The 20242-nt window shown below is 45.0% G+C and overlaps 2 protein-coding genes across 2 annotated transcripts in view; one reads left to right on the top strand and one right to left on the bottom strand.

The window, feature by feature from the left end:
- Positions 1-8973: 8973 nt before the first annotated feature.
- Positions 8974-20242, bottom strand: part of LOC103711774 (chaperone protein DnaJ-like) — a 40833-nt gene continuing 29564 nt past the window's right edge. Inside the window, exon 7 of the mRNA XM_008798046.3 lies at positions 8974-9220. The gene's annotated coding sequence lies outside the window, so the exon portion shown is untranslated. The remainder of the gene's footprint in view (positions 9221-20242) is intronic.
- On the top strand, positions 10118-12205 carry LOC103711772. Its single transcript, XM_008798042.4, has one exon. It carries the CDS (start codon positions 11287-11289, stop codon positions 12049-12051), a length of 765 nt encoding a protein of 254 aa, XP_008796264.2. The 5' UTR covers positions 10118-11286; the 3' UTR covers positions 12052-12205.

Below are 20242 nucleotides of genomic sequence, written 5' to 3'. Positions count from 1 at the left end.
GGCCTTCATCAAGTTGCAAGAACACCATCTCTCTTCCCACGCCACTCCACCACTTTAACCAGGCCGTCATGATCCTCCGCAGACCCCGGTATTCCTGCGCTCCTTCGCGCCCACATCTCTCTTCTCCACCCTCATCAAGGATGAAATGCTGCCCACAAGCCTCATTGCAACTTTCCCAACATAATTCCTTTCATGTTTTGGCAACCTCTAGCACCATATCAAGGGCATCTCATGCATTTGGTGCATTGTATCAGGGAAATACTCTTTTAGTTATGCAAACGCAATTTAGTATGGGATATGGACTGGACTACAAAGTTCACTGCACTTACATTTACATCCCAACAAAATTACTGAAGCCTTTAAATAGTAATAAGAACATTGTTAAATTGCCAAGGAAAGTCACAAAAAAATAGGAATGGTAATGTTACATTGCCAAGAGAAGTGACAGAAAAATAGGAATGGTAATGATCAATTTATGCTAGTCAGCAACTCAGCATCCAAGAAAATCCTCCCTTCAAAGGAATTCTTGCTTGCTTTTGTTTGCTTCCTTTATCCTTGACATACATGCAGGTATTTAGAACACTATATTGCAACTCCGACAATCTTTATACATATTAGGATACCACAAATCGACCTCTTCCACCCTTCATCAATCCTACGTATCCCTTATCAAGCGAAGGCATCCAAACAACCTTTAAGCTGGGGAGGCACATGTAGGTTAAGACAGCCCATGGGCTTTACAAGCGAAATGAAGACTCCTTTGGTTAGCGGAAAAAAAATTTTCTTATCGAAATATTTTTTCTGAAAAGCTGATTTCTGAAAATATGATACATGAGAAAATAGCTTTGACATATTTGGTTGATCATGAAAAAATGACATATTTTAAATGGCTTATGTTTGGTTGAGCATCTAGTTTTCTAAAAAAATTGTGTGAAATATCTATTATACCTTTAATAAAGAAAAAGACCTTATCTATGAATTTTGATGGCTTAAAAGTAGTTTTAGAAAAACAAAAAGATTTCAATTCTCAACCGGTGGAAAACAAGCTTTTCCATGTCCCTCATGAGTTTTTCGTTTCCATAATTTTATTTTCATGGAAATGCTACTTTTATATCTTCTTTGCAAACTCCAACTAAACAACTAAACAAGAGATCTTGTTTTTTTTCTGCTAACCATGCTTTTTCTCCTTCTTTTTCCACGAAATAAACGAGTCCTAAGCATTTAGAAAATACTAGGCCGAGCTCAGGCTTCAGAACCCCACCCCCCCTCCCCCCGAAAGAGGAAAGTAAGAAGTCATGTAAATATCAAAGTAAATAAAATATTGATAACTTTTTCCTCTAAACATAAGCAGAGCTCATTTCCTTTCATAACCTGTAAATAATCTTAATTAACAATTTCCATGGACTTGATGAGTGGTCTTATAAATTGAACTATATTTATTTTCTACTAGTTGGTCGAGGTTGGGCATGTCAAATTACGCCAAATTAAAACTTAAAGTGCCCTAAAAATACAAAATTCAACTAGAAGAGTCCAAAAGTCATCTGAAAATACCAAATTCAACTCTTCAACTTCAACTCAAGGTAGAAACAATTGAGAATGATAGACCTAGAACATGAAGTCATATTTATCTTGCACTATTTGAGCTAGGATAGATCTAAAAGGAGGTCTTAGGTTGAATTGGTTAATTGCAATCTAAATAAAATTTGTATCATTTGTAGGACCCTGCACCAGCATGTGTTTAGTTCCATATCATTTGTATCATATTCTGGGTTTGCATCAGTCAAGGACCTCTCTCAAAAAAGTTTAATCTGAAGGCATTATTTGGATTAAAGCTAATTTAAGGACATTATTTGGGGTTCTTTACCTATACATGTGTACAAGATCTCTCCAGATATAGAATTAAACATAGGTTCCTATGTGCCTATGCATATTCTCCTTGTTTAAGTCTTGGTGTCATCACCAAGCCAAGAGTCCAACTCTATTGCAATCAAACATCATGATCAACTTTTTTGATCAGCCTCTAGCGAGTTTGTATTCAGTATCCTCTACTCACACATGGACCATGGATTGAATTTGTGCTGATATTATTTGTAGCAACATAGAATCTCATCTGAAAAACTAGCCAGAAAATTTTATTTGAATTTATTGATCCTATATAACTATCATATTGTATATTGGATTAAACATGCTCGTATGGTATAGTGAAGCCATTTGTATATTGGATTGGATTGGATTGGATTGGATCAAAAGCCTATATAACGATCCAAGATAACAATACAAATCCAAGTCTAACAATGAATTAGAGAGCCCAAAACCAAATTTAAGCCAACTCCAAGTATAGTTTTGATCATATTGAGTCAAGCAAGGTTGGTCGGGATTTTATCATATCAATATTTTTGACTTTTTAAGTCATTGTCAGGCTGGATTTGATTGGGTTAGAATAGGTTAGGGCCTCTATCAATTAAAGATTGACTAGAAAATCTAGGCGAGCTAGTAGATTTTGGTTGGATTGAAAATTACTCAAGCCTTTTACCCAGGGGCGGCTCAATACATTCTGAGGCCTAAGGCGAATCCAATGAACAAGACCTTTTTTTTTAATAATTTTTTTAATAAATATAAAATACTTAAAAAAATATATAAAAATAGATAGCTATCAAGTACACTATTTTAACAAAGATACATGAATCTAACAAAGATAGACAAAAAATCTTTTTTATTTAATATAATTCTTGAATGGAAGCACATAAAAGTAATTATACTAAATGAAGGGCCATGAAACTGATTAAATAACTGAGATAATGCTTGGCAATACTGTTTACCATGTCAAGCAAGAGCCAAATAGGAAAATGTCATCCCATGGCACTTCATAGTCAAGGTAAAGGAAAGAATTTTTCCATAAAGGAACCTCTCTATAAGAGAAAGTAGGGTCATTATGGAAAATTCACCCCATCCCACCATCTCCCCCTTCAAGTAAGTACCCAAGCGGCAACTGCAACATCACAGCACAGCAGCCATTAAACCCCCTCCCTCCTTTTCTCTCTGTACCACCCAAGAGGGGAGAAGAAACCCAGAGGAGAAAACTAAAAGAATCTCCACCCTTGAAGAAGTCCATCTCCAATCCCCCTATCTTTCTTCCGGATGGCCCAGCTGGATCAGGAGTAATGTGAGGGAAGGAAAACCAAGACCAAAACCAAAAAAGAGAAGGGATGAAAGATAAGAGTGGCTTCAGGCGTCTATCAAGCCAACCAAATCCCTCCTCTCTCTCTCTCTCTCTCGCTCTCCCCACCCAAAACAAAACTACTGTCCCCAACATCCCAAATTGCCCCTCTGCAGGCCAGAAAACTCTCCACCTCCTTTCCATCAAGGGAGAAGACTCGTAGCCAGCCCCAGATCGAGGCCTTTGCTTCCTTTTGGTCAGCCTCCCGGGGGCCTTGCATTAGCCCGGGGCCTTAGGCGACCGCCTCAGTCGCCTAGGGCCCGGGCCGGCTCTGCTTTTACCCAAACTAAACCCAGCTCAAAAAAGATTACAAACATGCATACATACATATAGATAGATGGGTATCAATTTATATTGATGCCCAACCTCCTTTGATATGGTATATAGTAGGTCTCAATCTCCAGATTCTCAACCAATATAAACCAATATAATATAAATATGTTGCCTTTTTTTTTTTGGTAGGATTGGCTTTTTTTCGATCATCTCTACTGCCATGTAAAATTAGGTTTGAATTCAAAATCAGTAGGTCAATGAAATTATTGATCTTGGACCATCTTGCCGGCCAGACTTCCGTATTTTGCGCTTAAAATTATTTATCCATCTTATTCATCGAGTTAAAACTAAGAACTTAGTCTATCCATTTCATGGCCAATCCATGGACATGACCGAGGTGACTCTTGTGGAACTCATATCGAGGATAGCCCAAACACAGAGCAGGCCGCATTAATTTTGGAATCACATTTATGTCAACGAACCAATCATTTGCGTGTACGTACCGCGGACTGTCGGAACGGGCCACGCTTACGTGCACCCATTTCGCAAAAGTTCGCTGCCCTACGGCGAGCCTACCGTACCGTCCGAATGGGTGGTGTCACGTCCGCGTGATCGAAGCTTCCCGAACCAACAAAGGGAGGTGACGGCCGGATCGAACGCTTCACCCCTACGACCGAAGCCAGAGCTGCTGGAGCTGAGCCGTCTCGGAAGTAGGAACTCATGTTGTCCACGGGGAGAAGATGAAAATAAATAAATAAATAAAAATTTTATATTTAGTTACTTTTTAAAAAATAAAAAATATTTTTTATATAAAAATAATATTTTTGTTTTTTATAAAAAAATTAGATAGGATATAAAAAAGCCATTTTTCACTGGCCAAAAATTGAAATATTTTTTAAAAAATATTTTTAAGTTTAAGAAAATCCAGATATTTTATACAACATAAGGAACTCAACGAGTCCTAATATGGCTCGTAACTTCACATTGTTGGAATGTGTGATGACGTGCACCAAATTGTCGAATATGTTGCCGAGCACAGGAGCCATACGTTTAATCTATATTAGATTTTGGCATGTACTGTTCATATAGGGAAAGGTGGCATCTGAAGCATATTTCTAGATGATTCTGCTCAGTATTTTCTTTTCAATCTGCTGGTAGTTATCTACACCTTAATTAGAGCTCTATATGCAGCACGAGAGATGGCGAGACATTCTCTCATTTTGAATTTGACAAACTCAATCTACGGATGCTCCAAATTTTGTTCAGAACAGATAATATATACAATAAATGCACGCACCAATATGTATGTGAAGAAAGAACAACGAGTAACACATGAGCCTCATAATAAGACACGGACCAAACTCGGATGAAACCTGATTGCATTCATACCAACTCAAGCTGGTTAAGGTTTCATTCAAACTGCGGACCACCACAGCGTGGGAATTGCATTAGCCCCGCTTGGTTAGCCTCGAGGCATAACTTGAGCAAGATGGACAGCAAACGTATTATAAGTCACAAACTATATTTTGTTTAGCAAGACGTCTTGGAGTCGCGTGATGAAGCTTGAGCACCAAGCTTAGCAACAGAGAGTTGATCTCCTGAAGGGATAATTTGGAGTCACGAAGTGAAATATAGTATTTTTTTTCTTTCCACAAAAAAATAAAAAAAGATCACGCTTGTTCTTTATCACTTTACATATCATTGTAAGTCGAATTAATCTCTTATCAATGCAAGATTGACAATATCTATCGTGAAATGCATGAAGTATCATTAATTGGCTCGGATAAACTTTTTTTCTTTTTTTTTTTGGCACAGCGGCAGCTCATACAACTCGTGTTAGAGTACAGCCAATCGAATAAAAAAAAAAGGCATAAAAAAGAAGGGTCACTACATCACACATACGTTCATAGAACCGTTCCGAAGTATCGAGCAATAAACGAGACGACCCAGTCAGCGGCCCTTTCGCCTCCCAAAATATATGGACAATCTAGAAGAAGTCCAAATCACTCGCCAGTCTGCAAATGTTACACAGCAATGGATGCCCACATTTCTGTCGATTCTCTCCTCGTATCCAGCCGATTACCATGGCTGAGTCCCTCTCCAGGCACACTCTACGAGCACGCTTGGCGAACCTCACAAAAATCCATCCGAACAGAATTTTTTAATATTATAATATTTTAATCTTGATCTTTATGCCGCTTATAATGCAAAAGAATAATGCATCGAGCTCTTTTGCATATTTATTTGTTTCTTTTCTTATATATTAAATTTACATATTTAATGTCAAAGGTCAAGAAGCCCTCACGCTCATGTACCACCATGCTAACCCTGCTCGGTAAGGGGCGCTTCATTGGATAATTGCATGGATACCTTTTTTTCATGGCAATCGTTGTGAAAGAATTACTTAAACCAATGCAGTTAACATGGAACCAAGATGTCTTTCTCACAATCAGTCATTTTATTAACAGACTAAACCTGATTCATACGGCCTGCCATGATAAAAACTAATAATACGTACGACACTCAAAAAAAAAAAATCATGGATAGAATGCCGTTTGAATCTGGCTGTTCTAACTACCCATTCCTTGTTTCTTATTGGGGTGATTGGCGGTCGTTGGGACTTGAGACTTAAATAAAGACCAACGGGAATGTAAGAGAATCCTTATCAGGTCAAACTGTAGACCAAAAACCAAGTACCAGTGGGGACGTAAGAGAACCCTTATCAGGCCAAATTGTAGACCAAAACCCGAGGAAAACGATCGCGAGAGGGAATTTAAAAAACATGCGCCATCTTTTTATAATCATCATCACGGGTCTGCACCCTCTCATCATCTAAACTTCAACCATATAAAATTTCATGCTCTTTTAGTAACCTTAGACGGCACAAATAGATCCATCATCTTAATCGGAATCAGTAAACTCAAAAATAAAAATAGAATTAAGTAATTTCCACTTCAACTGTTTAATTCGAAAGAGTTACATGATATTTCTTCTTCTTCTTTTTTTTTCTGGAACGGAAGTATAATACATAATGTGTATGGATACAACTAAAAAAGTCAAAAAACAAAACATCGCGGCAACTCTGCCTCTCCCACCCATATATGGTCCCTTGAATGGTTGGCGACATAGGAAGCCACCCAATTCGCAGCCCCATTCGCCTCTCTGAACATATGCTCCGCCTGAATGACCATCCCATCAAGCACCATGGCCCGGACATCTATTACCAACGGGTGGTAATCACCGACCCCGCCTGTGGCCTGTCGAAGCCATCCAATGACCATTGCAGAGTCGCCCTCCAGGAGAACAGCTCTAGCCTGCAACGCACGCCGCACATACCTCAATCCTAACCAGGCTACTCTCAGCTCCGCCTCTAGTATTGTCACGCCTCCGCCTGCGCGGGGCACGTGAGGCACCCAGTACCCACGTGGGGGCCACATGAGGGAAGAACACAAGGCTCCCCTGCTAGATATTGTCTGGTTCTGAAGCTTCACGCAAGCGTCCTTCACTCCTCCCCGATTTTGTTTTCCACCCAAAACATATATACGGGATTTGGAGATACCCGCCTCATATGCCCAAGTTCTGAAACGAGTCTTTCCGATGTGGAATTATTAGGCCTCACAGGTACTGAGATATTAAAAAGCTGGCAGCCACCGACAGCAATCACCCTGCAATCCGGGCCCCTCGCAACAAAGCCCACACCTCCCCTGCAGAATACAACCATCGAAGTTGACCTTAAGAAAACTTGAAGATGGAGGCTCCCACATGAAAAACACCATGCGGGGCGCTCGACGAGCAGGAGTAGAGCCCCAAGTGTCCCGAACTATTAAAGGTCTCTCCAAATAGATTGCCTAAGAGGCCTCCATCGCTAGCAGCCGCACTCTCTCCACCACTACCCTCGGAGGGGGACTGATCTTCCCAAACGTCCAAACGTTCCTCGCAAGCTAGATCTGGTAGGCAGTATTTAAATAATTTGAAAAATATGGCCAATTTGATTTTTATTCCAACTTGTTTCGATTCCGATCTCAACCTAAATGCGCACTAAATTAAATTGTCAATGTGGACATTATGGTGTCCACAGAATGGAAATAGATTACATCCTTGTCGCTGGCAGACCTAAAGATTGTTGGCCCATTTGATCATTTGCTTTCCATGTGCACTAAGGAGCGTCCCCCCTGGTTGTGCCTCGCCAACCCAACTTAGATAAAATAATGCAGGAAATAGGAATGGAAGATTGAAGGCGGACTAAATAATAGACCATGCTTTGGCAAATTAGGAAATTTCACGTTGTTGTTACCTTGAAGTTGGGCCGTCTCGTGATGGGATGATATTTGTCCATAACTAAAGTTGGATGGAGCAATTAGGTCCCACTTGCTATTAAAACCCAGTGGGAAGGATACCTCAACAGCCAATGGCGTGTAAGGATGTCCCGATGATTGTCTACATAGTGAGATGTCTCACTATCATTCTCCGTTAAAGTATTAGACATTAGTGAACATTAACTTGTTTATCAATGTATCTCAGTTAGCTTGAAATAACTACTGAGAGCAATAGTTTAGAATATGAAAGCAATGCCAAATAACGAAAGAAACCTTTTTTTGATGTAAGGTGTCAATGGTAAAGAAAAATGCGTCTAATATTTCTTTTCTACTATTGAACACGATGGCATGGGTATGAATTGATGGTGTGCGTGGAAAAATAAAGCGTCGAATATGTGGAAGTTATTTGAACAGGTTCTTCATGGTGAGTGAGAAAAATGAAAGATTAACCGCGAGACCTCGTAAAAAATAAAAAGAAGTTTCTAGTTAGAGTCAGACACTTAGAGGGTCCCATGGAGGTCCGGTGGATGTATGAATTATGAATTGCCAACTGGACAGCCATAAAAGCGAGGAATTACCATAGACAGCGTTTCACAAAAAAAAAAAAATGGAGGAATAGGATGTAATCAGTTCTGGCATGATGTATTGTTATCACGAGAAAGGGAGATCTTGACTACATAGAGCATATGAATTGGAGGATATACTTCTTTTTCTCAGGAGGAAAAAAGAAAAAACTTTAACACTTGCTCAGATGATTGGGCTAAAAATCTTACTAAATTTGCGGATTAGACCATTGCAGGTTACAAGCTAGGCTGGACTTATATACATAAATACTTAAGAATAGTTTTAGAATTCGGACCGGCCCACTCTAAAGCGATTTTTGGGTAATAATGAATATTGACTTAATTCAGCCTATAATCCTATGATTTTATTGGTTGTACTAGTCCAATCTACTAATTTAGTAGGATTTTCAGCCGGATCGTCCTAACAGGCTTTTAATGGACTTCATTAAATTTTAAGGCAAATCATTAATGTAATACACGTTACAATAACAAATTTACTATAGTTTAGTTTTAACTTCAAGGAACATCAGCAACCTACATAGCATCGTCGATGGTGGCATAGCATGACCGCACATTAGCATAGGATGAGAAACCAAGACCATTGTAAAATCCAGGAATGCTCATCTTTTTAGTGATTACATTTTGAGTATCTCTCCCTAAATGTTTAAGGAAAAAAACATGGAGATAGGCACATCAATCAAACATTGAGTACACTAAACAATAAATATGTAGCAATGAAAATTCTTAACAGAACAAATTCCAAATATTTCATGGTTGTGGAATTGCAGCCATTGATCAGATGCACTTTTCTCTTGGACCAGTCATAGACATTTGCAATGCTGAGCATTAACCTACAAAAAAAGTAATATCACAATCACAATTTCAAATTCGTGTTTCACTTGATTAATGCATAATTCAAACCCTAGAGACCATGATAAAGCTTTTTTTTCTTTCCATTTAGTCTTCTAATTAAGTTGACATTTCCAATCACTGCATATATGGAGACTGGAACTAGTCCACATTTTGACTTGGAATAGTAAGTGATGGCCGCAAAGTTTGTATTGAACGTAGAAATTGTCAAAAGCCTGAAATTACTAATAGTTCATAGGTCAAAAGGCACCCCAATCTCATGGTCCACCAGCTAGGCTCCTAAAATGCCTCAACTGCTGGGAGAAGATGCAACGTTTCCTATGATCATAAATTTCAACCCTTGCAATTGATGCGCACAACCTAGTTTTAGCTTAGATTTGTTAGCACATAGTTTCTAGTAGTTGACGGTCTATCGCACGCATAAATGTTGCAAATGTATTTTGCAAATATGTTTTATCATATTTTGATACACGTATCATATAATAATAAATTATGATCACTCGAAAGAAATAATTTTAATGTATAATTACTATTTATCCATAGGGATTTGACAACCAAAATCTTTAAATGAACAAACACCTAAATCTATAAGGAATCATGAATATCCAATACAATCTCCATTTATCTATGCAAAAGTCTCTTACAAGGTATATAAGAATTACCTTTTCATCTAGGAGCATCGTAAAGCATTCAATTTACAAGTGTGTGACTAAATAAGAAAAATTCCTTTGTTTCTTTCATGTTTCTTTCTTTTTGTTTGTTTTATGTACAGGCAATGAGCTCCGTGGTCCTCATGATAAGTCATTTGATAGGCTTTAAAAATATTAACGATCCTTAAGGATTGCTTATTTTCGGGGTTGAATAACTCTAACATGTAGGGAGAAGTTAAATAATTTGTTGAACGCATACGAAATGCAACTAAAATTCTCGAATGAAGGCAAAAGAAATAATACAAAATCATCCTAAAACTTCATAAATAATTCGATCGACACAACATTTTAAGCACAAAACTAATAGCCAACATTATTCATGAAATCTTTCTGCACAATGGCAGGACTGAAGATTTGAAGAATATTTAAGACCGTGGATGATGTTAAAATATTTGCAAAAAAAGAAAAATATGTTCCCTAAATGTTATGAAAATACCAAAAAACCAAAGCTAGAAATACATAAATTATGAACCGGAAAGCACGGATAACAAACTACTGCACGAGCAATTTCTGAAAATTTTAGGCAGCAGTTACCATGATTAGAGGTAGAAACTTGTCCAGCCATTGAAATTATCTATGGATGAGTAACGTAACCAATTACGCATCCTCAAGAACACTATGAATGCATACCTTGAGCCAATTTACTTGGCTCGTGGCAAGGACTTGATTTGCTCGAGAGTCCGTCCTCGCCAGCTACAACGAGCAGCAAAAGGAAACCAGAAACAGTAACACCTCGCTTCATTCACTGCGAAGCCCACCTTGCTCAAATTAGAACGGGAGGGTATCCCTTTGGGTCACCGTGTCCACGGTCTGTCCATAATCTCGTTCGAGTGCAAAGAATGGTTCGGCCCTCCTCAAATAAAGCGCGACCACCCGAACATATCGGCCGTTCGTCGGTCACATCAAACCAGAAGCCTTCCCATCAGACGGACCCGAAGGTCCGGCTGGGGAAACGTGCGTTCAGAGATCGCCAGCCCAAACGTGATATGACCTTTCCGCCGCTTGACCCGATTCCAACGCTATATATTCCATGGACCTAGGTGAGTACCCGGGGGGCGCGTAAACAAGCCGGACGGTGTACGTGACCCTCAAGAAAACAGAAAATCTCAGGCGTCCGATCTTGTTAAGGCGGCCACCATTGTTAATCTCCCCCACGTCAAACGGATGGCCGGAGATTAATTCTAGGGTATTTCGATAAATAAGGTGAAATTCGGTGGCGTTGGCGGTGGCCCAGAGCCGCAGCTCCCTTAACCGAAGTCACTCGAGCACGCCGTTAATTTTAACTCCGTCCACGGTCATCTCTATATATAGCGGTTTCGAGCCCCCACAACCAAACCATGGTGCTCTCTGTAGCAGTTTCTCAAAGAGCCTTGGTCGGGGGAGAAAGGAGGAGGAGGAGGAGGGAGCGGACGGCGGCGGAGAAAGGGGATCTGAGATCGACGATGGGGGAGGTCGCTCTATGGGAGGAGGAGGACGAGGAGGGATGGAAATGCCGGAAGCATCCGTCGCAACCCCGTTTCGGCGTATGCCCCGCCTGCCTCCGGGACCGGCTCCTGCTCCTCTGCCCGGACTGCGCTAACGTGCGCCCCTGCGGGTGCTTCCCTCCGTCGTCATCCTCTTCGTCGGCCTCCTCGTTCTCCTCCCTCTCCGCCGATTTTGCGAGACCCGGCTGTGGCGGCTCCGGGATCGGGGCCGTGGGACGGGTGGCGCACCTCATCGAGAGCGAACCGGCCTTTCGCCGGTCCAGATCCGTGGGCTTCCAGCTCCTGCCATCGAGATCGGTCGCCACCAGAGACGGGGAGACCGGCAACGGTACGCGGCCGCGGTCGCGCGGGAGACGGGGTTGGGCGGCGTTCTGGCTGTTCTCGAGGAGGAAAGAGGAGCGGGGGGAGGAGTCGAGGAGCGCAGCGCCGGTGAAGCTATCGAGGTCGGCATCGGTCGGTGTGGTGGCTTACCCGTTTTCTGGGGGCGGCGGCGGCGGCGGCGGCGGCGGGGGAAGATCGAAAGGGTGGGGTTTTCATTTTCCGAGCCCAATGAAGGCTTTCCGGTACCGGAAGTCGGCGAAGGTCGTCCAGCAGCGATCGCCGATCTGCCGGCGCTGAGAAGCGCCGGCTATAAGGGTAGATAGAAGGCCGCGAAGAAAGAAAAAATATATTTTCTTATAATTTTATCTGGTATTTTTGCCTTGTATATATATATTTGCTAAACCTAATCCAACAATTTTGGTGATTAATCCGAAATATTTCCATTTCGAAACTTCCTTGTTACCATTTGGAAACTGGGTGAAAAATGAGTTTTTTTTTTACAATCTATACGTCTGATTTGAGGAATCTTCAACCGTCTGATGTTGATCCGATGGTGAATAATAGATCTTTGTTTCTGGTTGTTACTGTGGTAAATGGATACCGGTAGCAATTATTGCGGGGACAGGTCATTAAATCGGGGCCCATAGGATACAGAGCGAGGTGGGAAAAGTTGAGGTGGGGCCCGCGAGGGCGGCAATGACGCTTCGATCGTCTCACGTGCTGGGGTGTGTCTGTCGTACACGTGATGGTGTCGTTTTCGTCTTCGGTCGTGCCCTCGTATTAAATGATGCCGATGGGAACCTTCATGGCTGTATCAGCTACGAAGCCCCCGTCCTTGCTCGGAATCACGATAATGCCATGCGTCCTCTTGTGGATGTTCATTGCGGAGGAGAAAGCTTCAAACGTTGCGTGAGCATTAAATTTCACGCTGTTGTAGTACACGAAGTTTACCTTGAAATTTTGATCATCGAGCCTGACACAGTTTCCATAAAAAGAGTTTTATCTTGATACCCGCTCTTGTGCTTAGATGCCCGCCCCTTTGGCTATGTAAAGTTACCGAGGATGCTTTTTTTTTTTTTTCCCGACGTTTTACTTTTACTGGTAGGCTTGAAGGGTGGGGATCCGCGTCTCTCGCACATCTCGACCACTGAAAGCCAGGATACACGCTATAATTTGGGGCACATGAATGGAATGGTGCAGATCGTGTCACTTCTTTTTTAGGAATTACGTATAAAGCTCGATCGCTGCATGTCACGAAGCAACTGGCCAGTGACTTGCTGCGTGACACGTTTTGATCAGCATTTTAAAGTTGAATTATTACCGTTGACATTTGTCCCTGTGAGCAGCCACTGGGGAAGGAAACAAAACGCAGTGAAAGGTGAAAGTGGAAGCTTTTATGATACCTGACATTGCTGTCCGACAGAGGCTTTAAGATGTGTGGTGGGCCCGTACGCGACGCATGTCTACAATGTCGGTCCCACATGACGCAAACAAATGCAGGGAGCGGGTTGGGCGTCATCAGTCATGGGGCCCGCGTTAGGCTTAAAGCTAGTCTAGCTATGTCTGTAACCTACCCGAAATTTCACCCATCGGGTTGATGTTTTGCGAGCTGGGCCCCGATTCTGGATATATGAAATCGTCTGACACGGGTATCCTGATACTTTCTCTTCACATCATGATAGAATCCAGGATTTTACCAAATGGTTTGAATATTGCCATCAAAATCCAATCCGATGATCTAAAGATAAGGATCCTGATCTATCATCGTGGGGAAAGATGAAGCACCGAAGGGCCCTGATGCTTAAGTCAAGGACTCAAGGCTTTGGGGAACCAGAAAAAAGAAAAGAGAGTATGACGTAGAATAATTTGATCTAAATACGCGGTGCCCCAAGCTACAATAGAATCTCTGCTCCATTTGGGGTTGAACTTTTTAGTCTTAAGTCAAGTGGAGAATTATTTCTAAATCTTTTTTATCTATGAATAGTTCAATTAAAACTGATTCTAGTTATGCCACATGTTAGCTCATGATTGGTTGGTCAGTTTTAGGCCATATCTATCTATTAAGGTAATTTTCACTGCATGTTTCCATCTAATCCTTGTAGTGAAATGATCTATGTACCATGGTTTTTTTTTTTGTTTCTTTCATTTTAGAATGTTCTATTTATCTTTGTTCCACCGATCAACTGCGGTTTTACCAAATAAATGTGTGGCCTGTTCTATCATGCCTTGTTCAATTTACTGTTGGGACCAAATGAAATGCAGTGAGTGATTAGAGTGAAGGATAAGAACACAGACTTCCTTGCAAAGTTGTTTTTAGGAAACAGCCTAAGATTTTTTTTCTTTTGTATAGACTTTAGGGACCATGCTTGACATTTGCCCTATATTTTTGGAATTCTTTTATTTTCTGGATGGCTCATAAAGTTTCATGGGACCAATTAACTATATGGAGGTTTTAAGAATGCTCTGAGCAGCGTATTCAATGCTAGACTTTTATAATAGACTAAAAATATTTCACTTTCAGGATTGAAACAGAATCCTTCTCAGGAAGATCCATAGGACAACTAATATACAGTGCAAAAGATCTTGCGAAAGGCAAGGTACAATGTATACTGTCATTGGGCTGTGAACAATTTGACTAAGAAACTCGCTTTCCTAAATCCATAATAGAAATACATTAAGTCCTAAAATTTGATATTTTTGTTCATATTTTTTTTTTGCATCTTTTTTTTTTTCTGTTAGTGAAATAATATTTACATGCTGCTATGTTACCCAGCAATTTCCCCAAAATGAGCGCAAACCTGATTTTTTGGCGTCACAGATGGTGGGTACGTAGTTTATTAGAGGTCAAAAGTCAACATTTTGCCCCTGAAGTTTCAGAAAAATTATAAGTTGATTTATGCTGATGTGTGCTATATCTTAATGTTATGTATCTAATGTATCATCAAGGAAAGAGAGAAAAAAGTAATTTTTAATATTTAGTCAAATTTAATTCAATCAATCTCCAATACCTTCGTTTAATGTTTAAACACACTGCAAACATTATGAGCTGGCCTTTTTGATTTAGTCTATGATTTTTATAGTTGTGTCCTAGTTTTGCTCACGAAAGGCTTGTTTTTGGAATTTGATTTCTTACTAGGTATTAGATTGGTGAAAATGTCAAGAATTTGGACGGTTCATAACGTGCACAAATAGAGGACATGCTATGAATTTTTGTAAAGTCTACTTATTCAACTTTAGTAAACTAAATGATTTCTTCCTAATAGAACGGAGAAATGATATGATGAGTATTTTTGTAACTTTAGATTAGTAAAAATTACATTTTTGTTACTTAATGTGCTTTTTTTTTTTTTTGCTAATACGGGTGGATCATACCTGTCGGGTACGGATACACCCAATAAAGTCAGAAAATAGGATACCTCGGAGTGCCAAAGGCAACTCCCCATCTCCAGTCCACAATGTGTCTCCGGAGTGGCGAGCTACAAATGCAGCCACCCAATCCGCAGCCCCATTGGCTTCACGGTAGATATGCTTGGCCTGAAAGGCCCCTCCATCCCTCGCCATAGTCCATATATCACGAAGTAAAGGGTGGTCACTACCGTCACCCTTAGGACCCTCTCGGATCCAACTGATAACGGTGGCAGAATCACCCTCTAGGGTGATAGACCTAGCCTGTAACACGCACCGGGCATGTCGAAGGCCAGCCCAGGCAGCGCTCAGCTCCGCGCTCGGAACCGAGGTATCAAATAAGTGACTGCCACCAGCGGCTACAACCCTAGCGAAAGGGTCCCGAATGACGAAACCCGCACCTCCCCTCGTGCCACCATCCAGGACTGACCCGTCAAAGTTGACCTTGAGGAAACTCGGGGGTGGGGGCTCCCAGGTGAAAAACACCGTGTGAGATACTGCCGAAGCATGGTGGGGGCCCCAGATGTCCCGAGCTGTCAAGGTCCCTCCGGTGGTGGAGGCATGACACATCTCTGCCGCCTGACTGCGGGCACTCTCGACCACAAATCTCGGCGACATACATCGTTCACTGAATATACGAGCGTTCCTGGCCAACCAGATCTGGTAGGCAGTGCAGCTCACTCGAGTCACCTCCTGACGAAGCGCCGGGACTCCGAGGCCTGGCGCATGGCCTGTAAGAACTGGTCCCTACAGATCCATACCGGCTGCGGGACCCCTGCCAAACGCCAAGTGTCCCTCGCCCTAGAGCACCGAAACAAGACATGGTCGACCGTCTCGGCCACTCCGCAAACCCCACACTCCAGGGGGATCCTCAAGCCTCGTCCACCAAGTACTGCTCTCGTTGGAAGACGGTCCCAGACCACCTTCCAGAGGAACAGCGCAACCCTCGGGAGGAGGCCCAATTGCCAGATCCAGGCACAATCAGGACCAGGTTCGTACTCCCGCCTAAGAATACGAGAAAGGACGCTCATCCTGACTCTGGGACTGGTCAAGGAACTCCACACTCGTACATCTGGTCCACCGCTCTGTGGCAGAAGGAGGGAGCGAACCCGCTCCGCCAGATGCTCCCCGAAGAAGCGGGCTAATCGAATCTCGTCCCATCCAGCCTCCCCGGGAGTCATAAGATCACAGACCTGTAAACCCTCCCCTGCCTCAACACTAACAGTAGTCGGCCAGCGGCACAGGGGGAGGCCATCGACCCATGAGTCCCTGGTCACATCGATGCTGCGGCCATCGCCTATCAGCCATCGAGTGTGGTCCGACACCATGGGCACATATCTCGCAATCTCACGCCATAAAAAGGAACATCCCCGCCCTCCTCGAACCCCGCCCTCCTGGCCTATCCCCCCATAGCGGGCGGTCATGATCCGGCTCCAGAAACCCTGCGGCTCCAGGATGAAGCGGGAAGCATGCCGGGCGAGGAGCAGCTCTCGTCTCTCCCGGAGAGACAACACCCCAAGGCCACCCTCCCTGAGAGGGAGGCAAATACTCTCCCATGCCACCAGGTGCACCCCACGGCCCCCACCAAGCGAGCCCCATAAGAAGCCCCGAATCAGTCGCTCAATCTTTAGGAGGACGGATCTTGGCACCACCGTGCTGGTCATGAGATAGATAGGCATAGAGCCCAAAACAGATCTGATCAGCAAAACTCTACCCATCATGGATAGAGACGCTGCTCGCCAGCCCTCTAGCCTACTCTGGACCCGTAGCACCATCCCGGAGCACTCAGATACACGCAGTCTCCTACCTGTGATCGGAACACCCAGGTATGTCCAAGTCCCGTCCTGCTCAGGCATCTCCAGAATCCTCCGAATCTCACGTCGAACCCCGGGTGGCGAACTCGGGCTAAAGGAGATAGAGGATTTCTGGGCATTCACTCTCTGACCAGATGCATGGCAATAGGCGGCCAAAGCCCGCCTAATAGCCATGGCATCTGCTACGCGGGCACGCGTCAGGAGTAGGCAGTCATCGGCAAAAAGTAAATGGGATATCGGCTGGGCCCCTAGAGCTGGGACGTAAGCCTCCAACTCTCCGGCGGCACATGCAGCCCGCAGCAATCGAGACAAAACATCAGAACAAATGATGAATAGGTACGGGGATAGCGGGCATCCCTGCCGAAGCCCCATAGTAGAACTAAAGAATGGGGACGGAGAACCGTTGATCAAGATAGAGAACCGCGGACTCCAGACACACCCCATGACCCAACCAATCCAGGTCTCATGGAAACCCAGACTCTCCAAAGCTCGCCTAAGAAAACTCCACCTGATTCTATCGTAAGCTCGTTCCATATCCAGCTTGATAGCCATCAGGCTTCGACGCTTCGGGGCCCGTCGAAGATCCCACATCATCTCTTGGGCCACCATAACGTTATCGAAAATGCTCCTACCTCCAACAAAAGCACCTTGCTCTTGACAAATAATGCCGGAGAGAAAAGGCTTCATACGATCCATCAGTATTCTTGCCACCACTTTGTATAAAGTAGTGCACAAACTGATCGGTCTAAAATGGCTCGGCTCGGACGCATCCGTTCGCTTAGGTATAAGCGTGACAAAAGTGGCCTTCCAGTCGTCAGGCATACCTGATCGACTAAAGAAACACAGGACCGCTTCTACCACTGCGAACCGAACGATACTCCAGTATCTCCGGAAAAAGAAAGGAGGGAAGCCATCTGGGCCCGGAGCCCTGTCCTCGCCCAATGCCCAGACAGCCTCTCGCACCTCCCCCTCCGTCACTGGTCGAACCAATAGTGCATTCGCAGCCACCCCGATTTGGGATTCAGCTCTCGGGAGCAGGCCGGCGACGTCCGACCCACTATCCTCCGTCCAACGGGAGCGAAGGAACTCGAGTAGGATGTGGCTAATCGCCGAATCATCGTCCACCCAATGGCCCCGCTCATCCCGCAGGGAACGGATAGTGTTCCTCTGCCTCCTAATGACCGTCGATCGGTGAAAGAAACTAGTGTTCCGGTCACCCTCTCTGACCCACTGAATTCTAGATTTCTGTCTCCAGAAGATCTCATGTTGACGTAGGATCGAGTGGTGGGTGGCTAGTAGTCCCCGGAGGCTCACCATATCAGCCTCGGGGAGCACGCCCACCTGATCCTCCCTACTTTGGAGGTCAGCAATCGCAGCCTCCGCATCTTCCAGCTTCCTAAAAATATCACCTACGACCTCCCGATTCCAGCGACGTAGCCGTCGCTTGGTCAATTCCAGTTTTCGTGAAACCCTCTGCATGGCGTCGCCGTGGACCGGCAGACCCCAAGCTCCCCGGACAATGTCCCAGGATTGAGGAAAGGATAGCCAAACTTTCTCGAAACGGAATGGGCTACGGTGACTCGGGCCTGATACCGTCGAGAACAGCAAAGGACAATGATCCGAAGCAATCCGGGTAAGATGGCTGACCCTATAGGACGGGAATCTGATAAGCCAGTCAGTAGAAGCAACAACCCTGTCCAGTCGCTCCCACACCCGAGCTCGTCCAGATTGGTTGTTACACCAAGTGAAGCGCGGACCGGAGAAACCCAGATCTACTAGGCCGTTCCGCGAGAGGAAATCGCGGAACTCCCTCCTATCCACAGAGTCAGTGAAGGCCCTGCCTCCTCGTTTCTCACTCTCCTCCAAGATACAATTGAAGTCACCCACCATCGCAGACGGAAGACCCAGAGCAATTAGGTGGGTGAGCTCGTCCCACAGAACCCTCCTGGTTCGATGGTTTGTACTAGCATACACTCCGCACAAGACCCACGGTGCAGCATTAGGTTCCGAGATGGTCATGATGACCTGTTGGGAGCAGTTGTGGAATACGTCAATCGTAGCCACACCCCGCTTCCACAGAGCCACAATACCCCCCGACAACCCCTGGGAGTCAACTGCATACGACTCCCAGTCAACCTCTAACCGTCGTAAGACACGACTGAGTCCTCTACCGGAGAGTCGTGTTTCATAAAGTAGACAGATCTCCGGACTATGGATCTGGACCAGCCGCCTAAAGGATGACATAAAGGCCGGCTTTGCCGCCCCCCTACAATTCCACGCAAGAATCCTCATGGGGAAAAGTCCGAGAGGTCGGCCACAGGCACATCGACCCTCTGGGCCATAGGGTCTATCTCCACCTCGCGATCAGGATCAACCTGCTAACCCTCATCCGAACTAGTCCCGGACACTACTCGCAACACAGCCGCCTTCACCCGTTGAACGACAGTCGAGTGATCCACGGTCGTGCGAGCAGCCCCCTCATGACCACTCGGGTCCCCTACCCCTGGCACCACCAGTGCAAGCGTATCCCGCCCCACCAAAGGGTCACTCATGGGACAATCAACGCAGACAGGGGCCTCACTCATCCCAGCCCCCTCGGGGCCACTCGAATCACCTGCCCCTATCTCCATAGGTGCAGGCATATCCTGCTCCGCCAAGGAATCACTCATAGGGCCGACAGCGCAGGCAGAGACCCCACAAGTCCTAGGTACATCGACCGAATCAGGCCTGCCCGAGACACCATCCACCTGCCCCACATCCCCCTCTAGAGAGCCTAGAGTGGAGAGCATCACAGCTGGCGGATCCACTCCCAGGGACTGGGCCCCAAACTGGAAGTCACTGGGCCCCGTGAACTGGGCTAGTGGATCAGGCCTGGACTCAGGCCCCATATGGCCCAGCTGGGCCGTGAACAGTGGAAGGCCCCCGCCCACAGGGGCCTTCCCAGGGAATCCTGTGCGTGGCCCATCCGATTTGGGCCACGCACCAAGCTCCGCGCGACGGTCCCCCAGGACCGTCGCGCGGTTCACCGAACGAAACACGCGGGGCACGCGTGCCCCGCGTGCCGCTGTCCCGACCGAGCCACCCCTGTGGCCCGCCCGCCCCCGGCCCAGGGACCGGCCCAGATCCGTTAGCAGCCCAGTGTTTCTGGGCCGCTTCTTGGGCTTGACCGTGGCCTGGCCCGCCGCTCCAGTCGGCCCGCCCTGGTCCGCTGAGTCAGCCCGGGACTCAGGCAGCGCCGACTCGTCAGCCACAGGCACCGGGTCGACACG

This window comes from Phoenix dactylifera, chromosome 2 (assembly GCF_009389715.1).
Source record: "Phoenix dactylifera cultivar Barhee BC4 chromosome 2, palm_55x_up_171113_PBpolish2nd_filt_p, whole genome shotgun sequence".
NCBI classification, from domain to species: Eukaryota; Viridiplantae; Streptophyta; class Magnoliopsida; order Arecales; family Arecaceae; genus Phoenix; species Phoenix dactylifera.
Note: the sequence above shows the minus strand (reverse complement) of the source record. Positions and strands in the feature narration are given on the sequence as shown.

Coding starts and splice junctions, on each gene's coding strand:
- LOC103711772 (XM_008798042.4), top strand. CDS start 11,287: ATGGTGCTCTCTGTAGCAGTTTCTCAAAGAGCCTTGGTCGGGGGAGAA.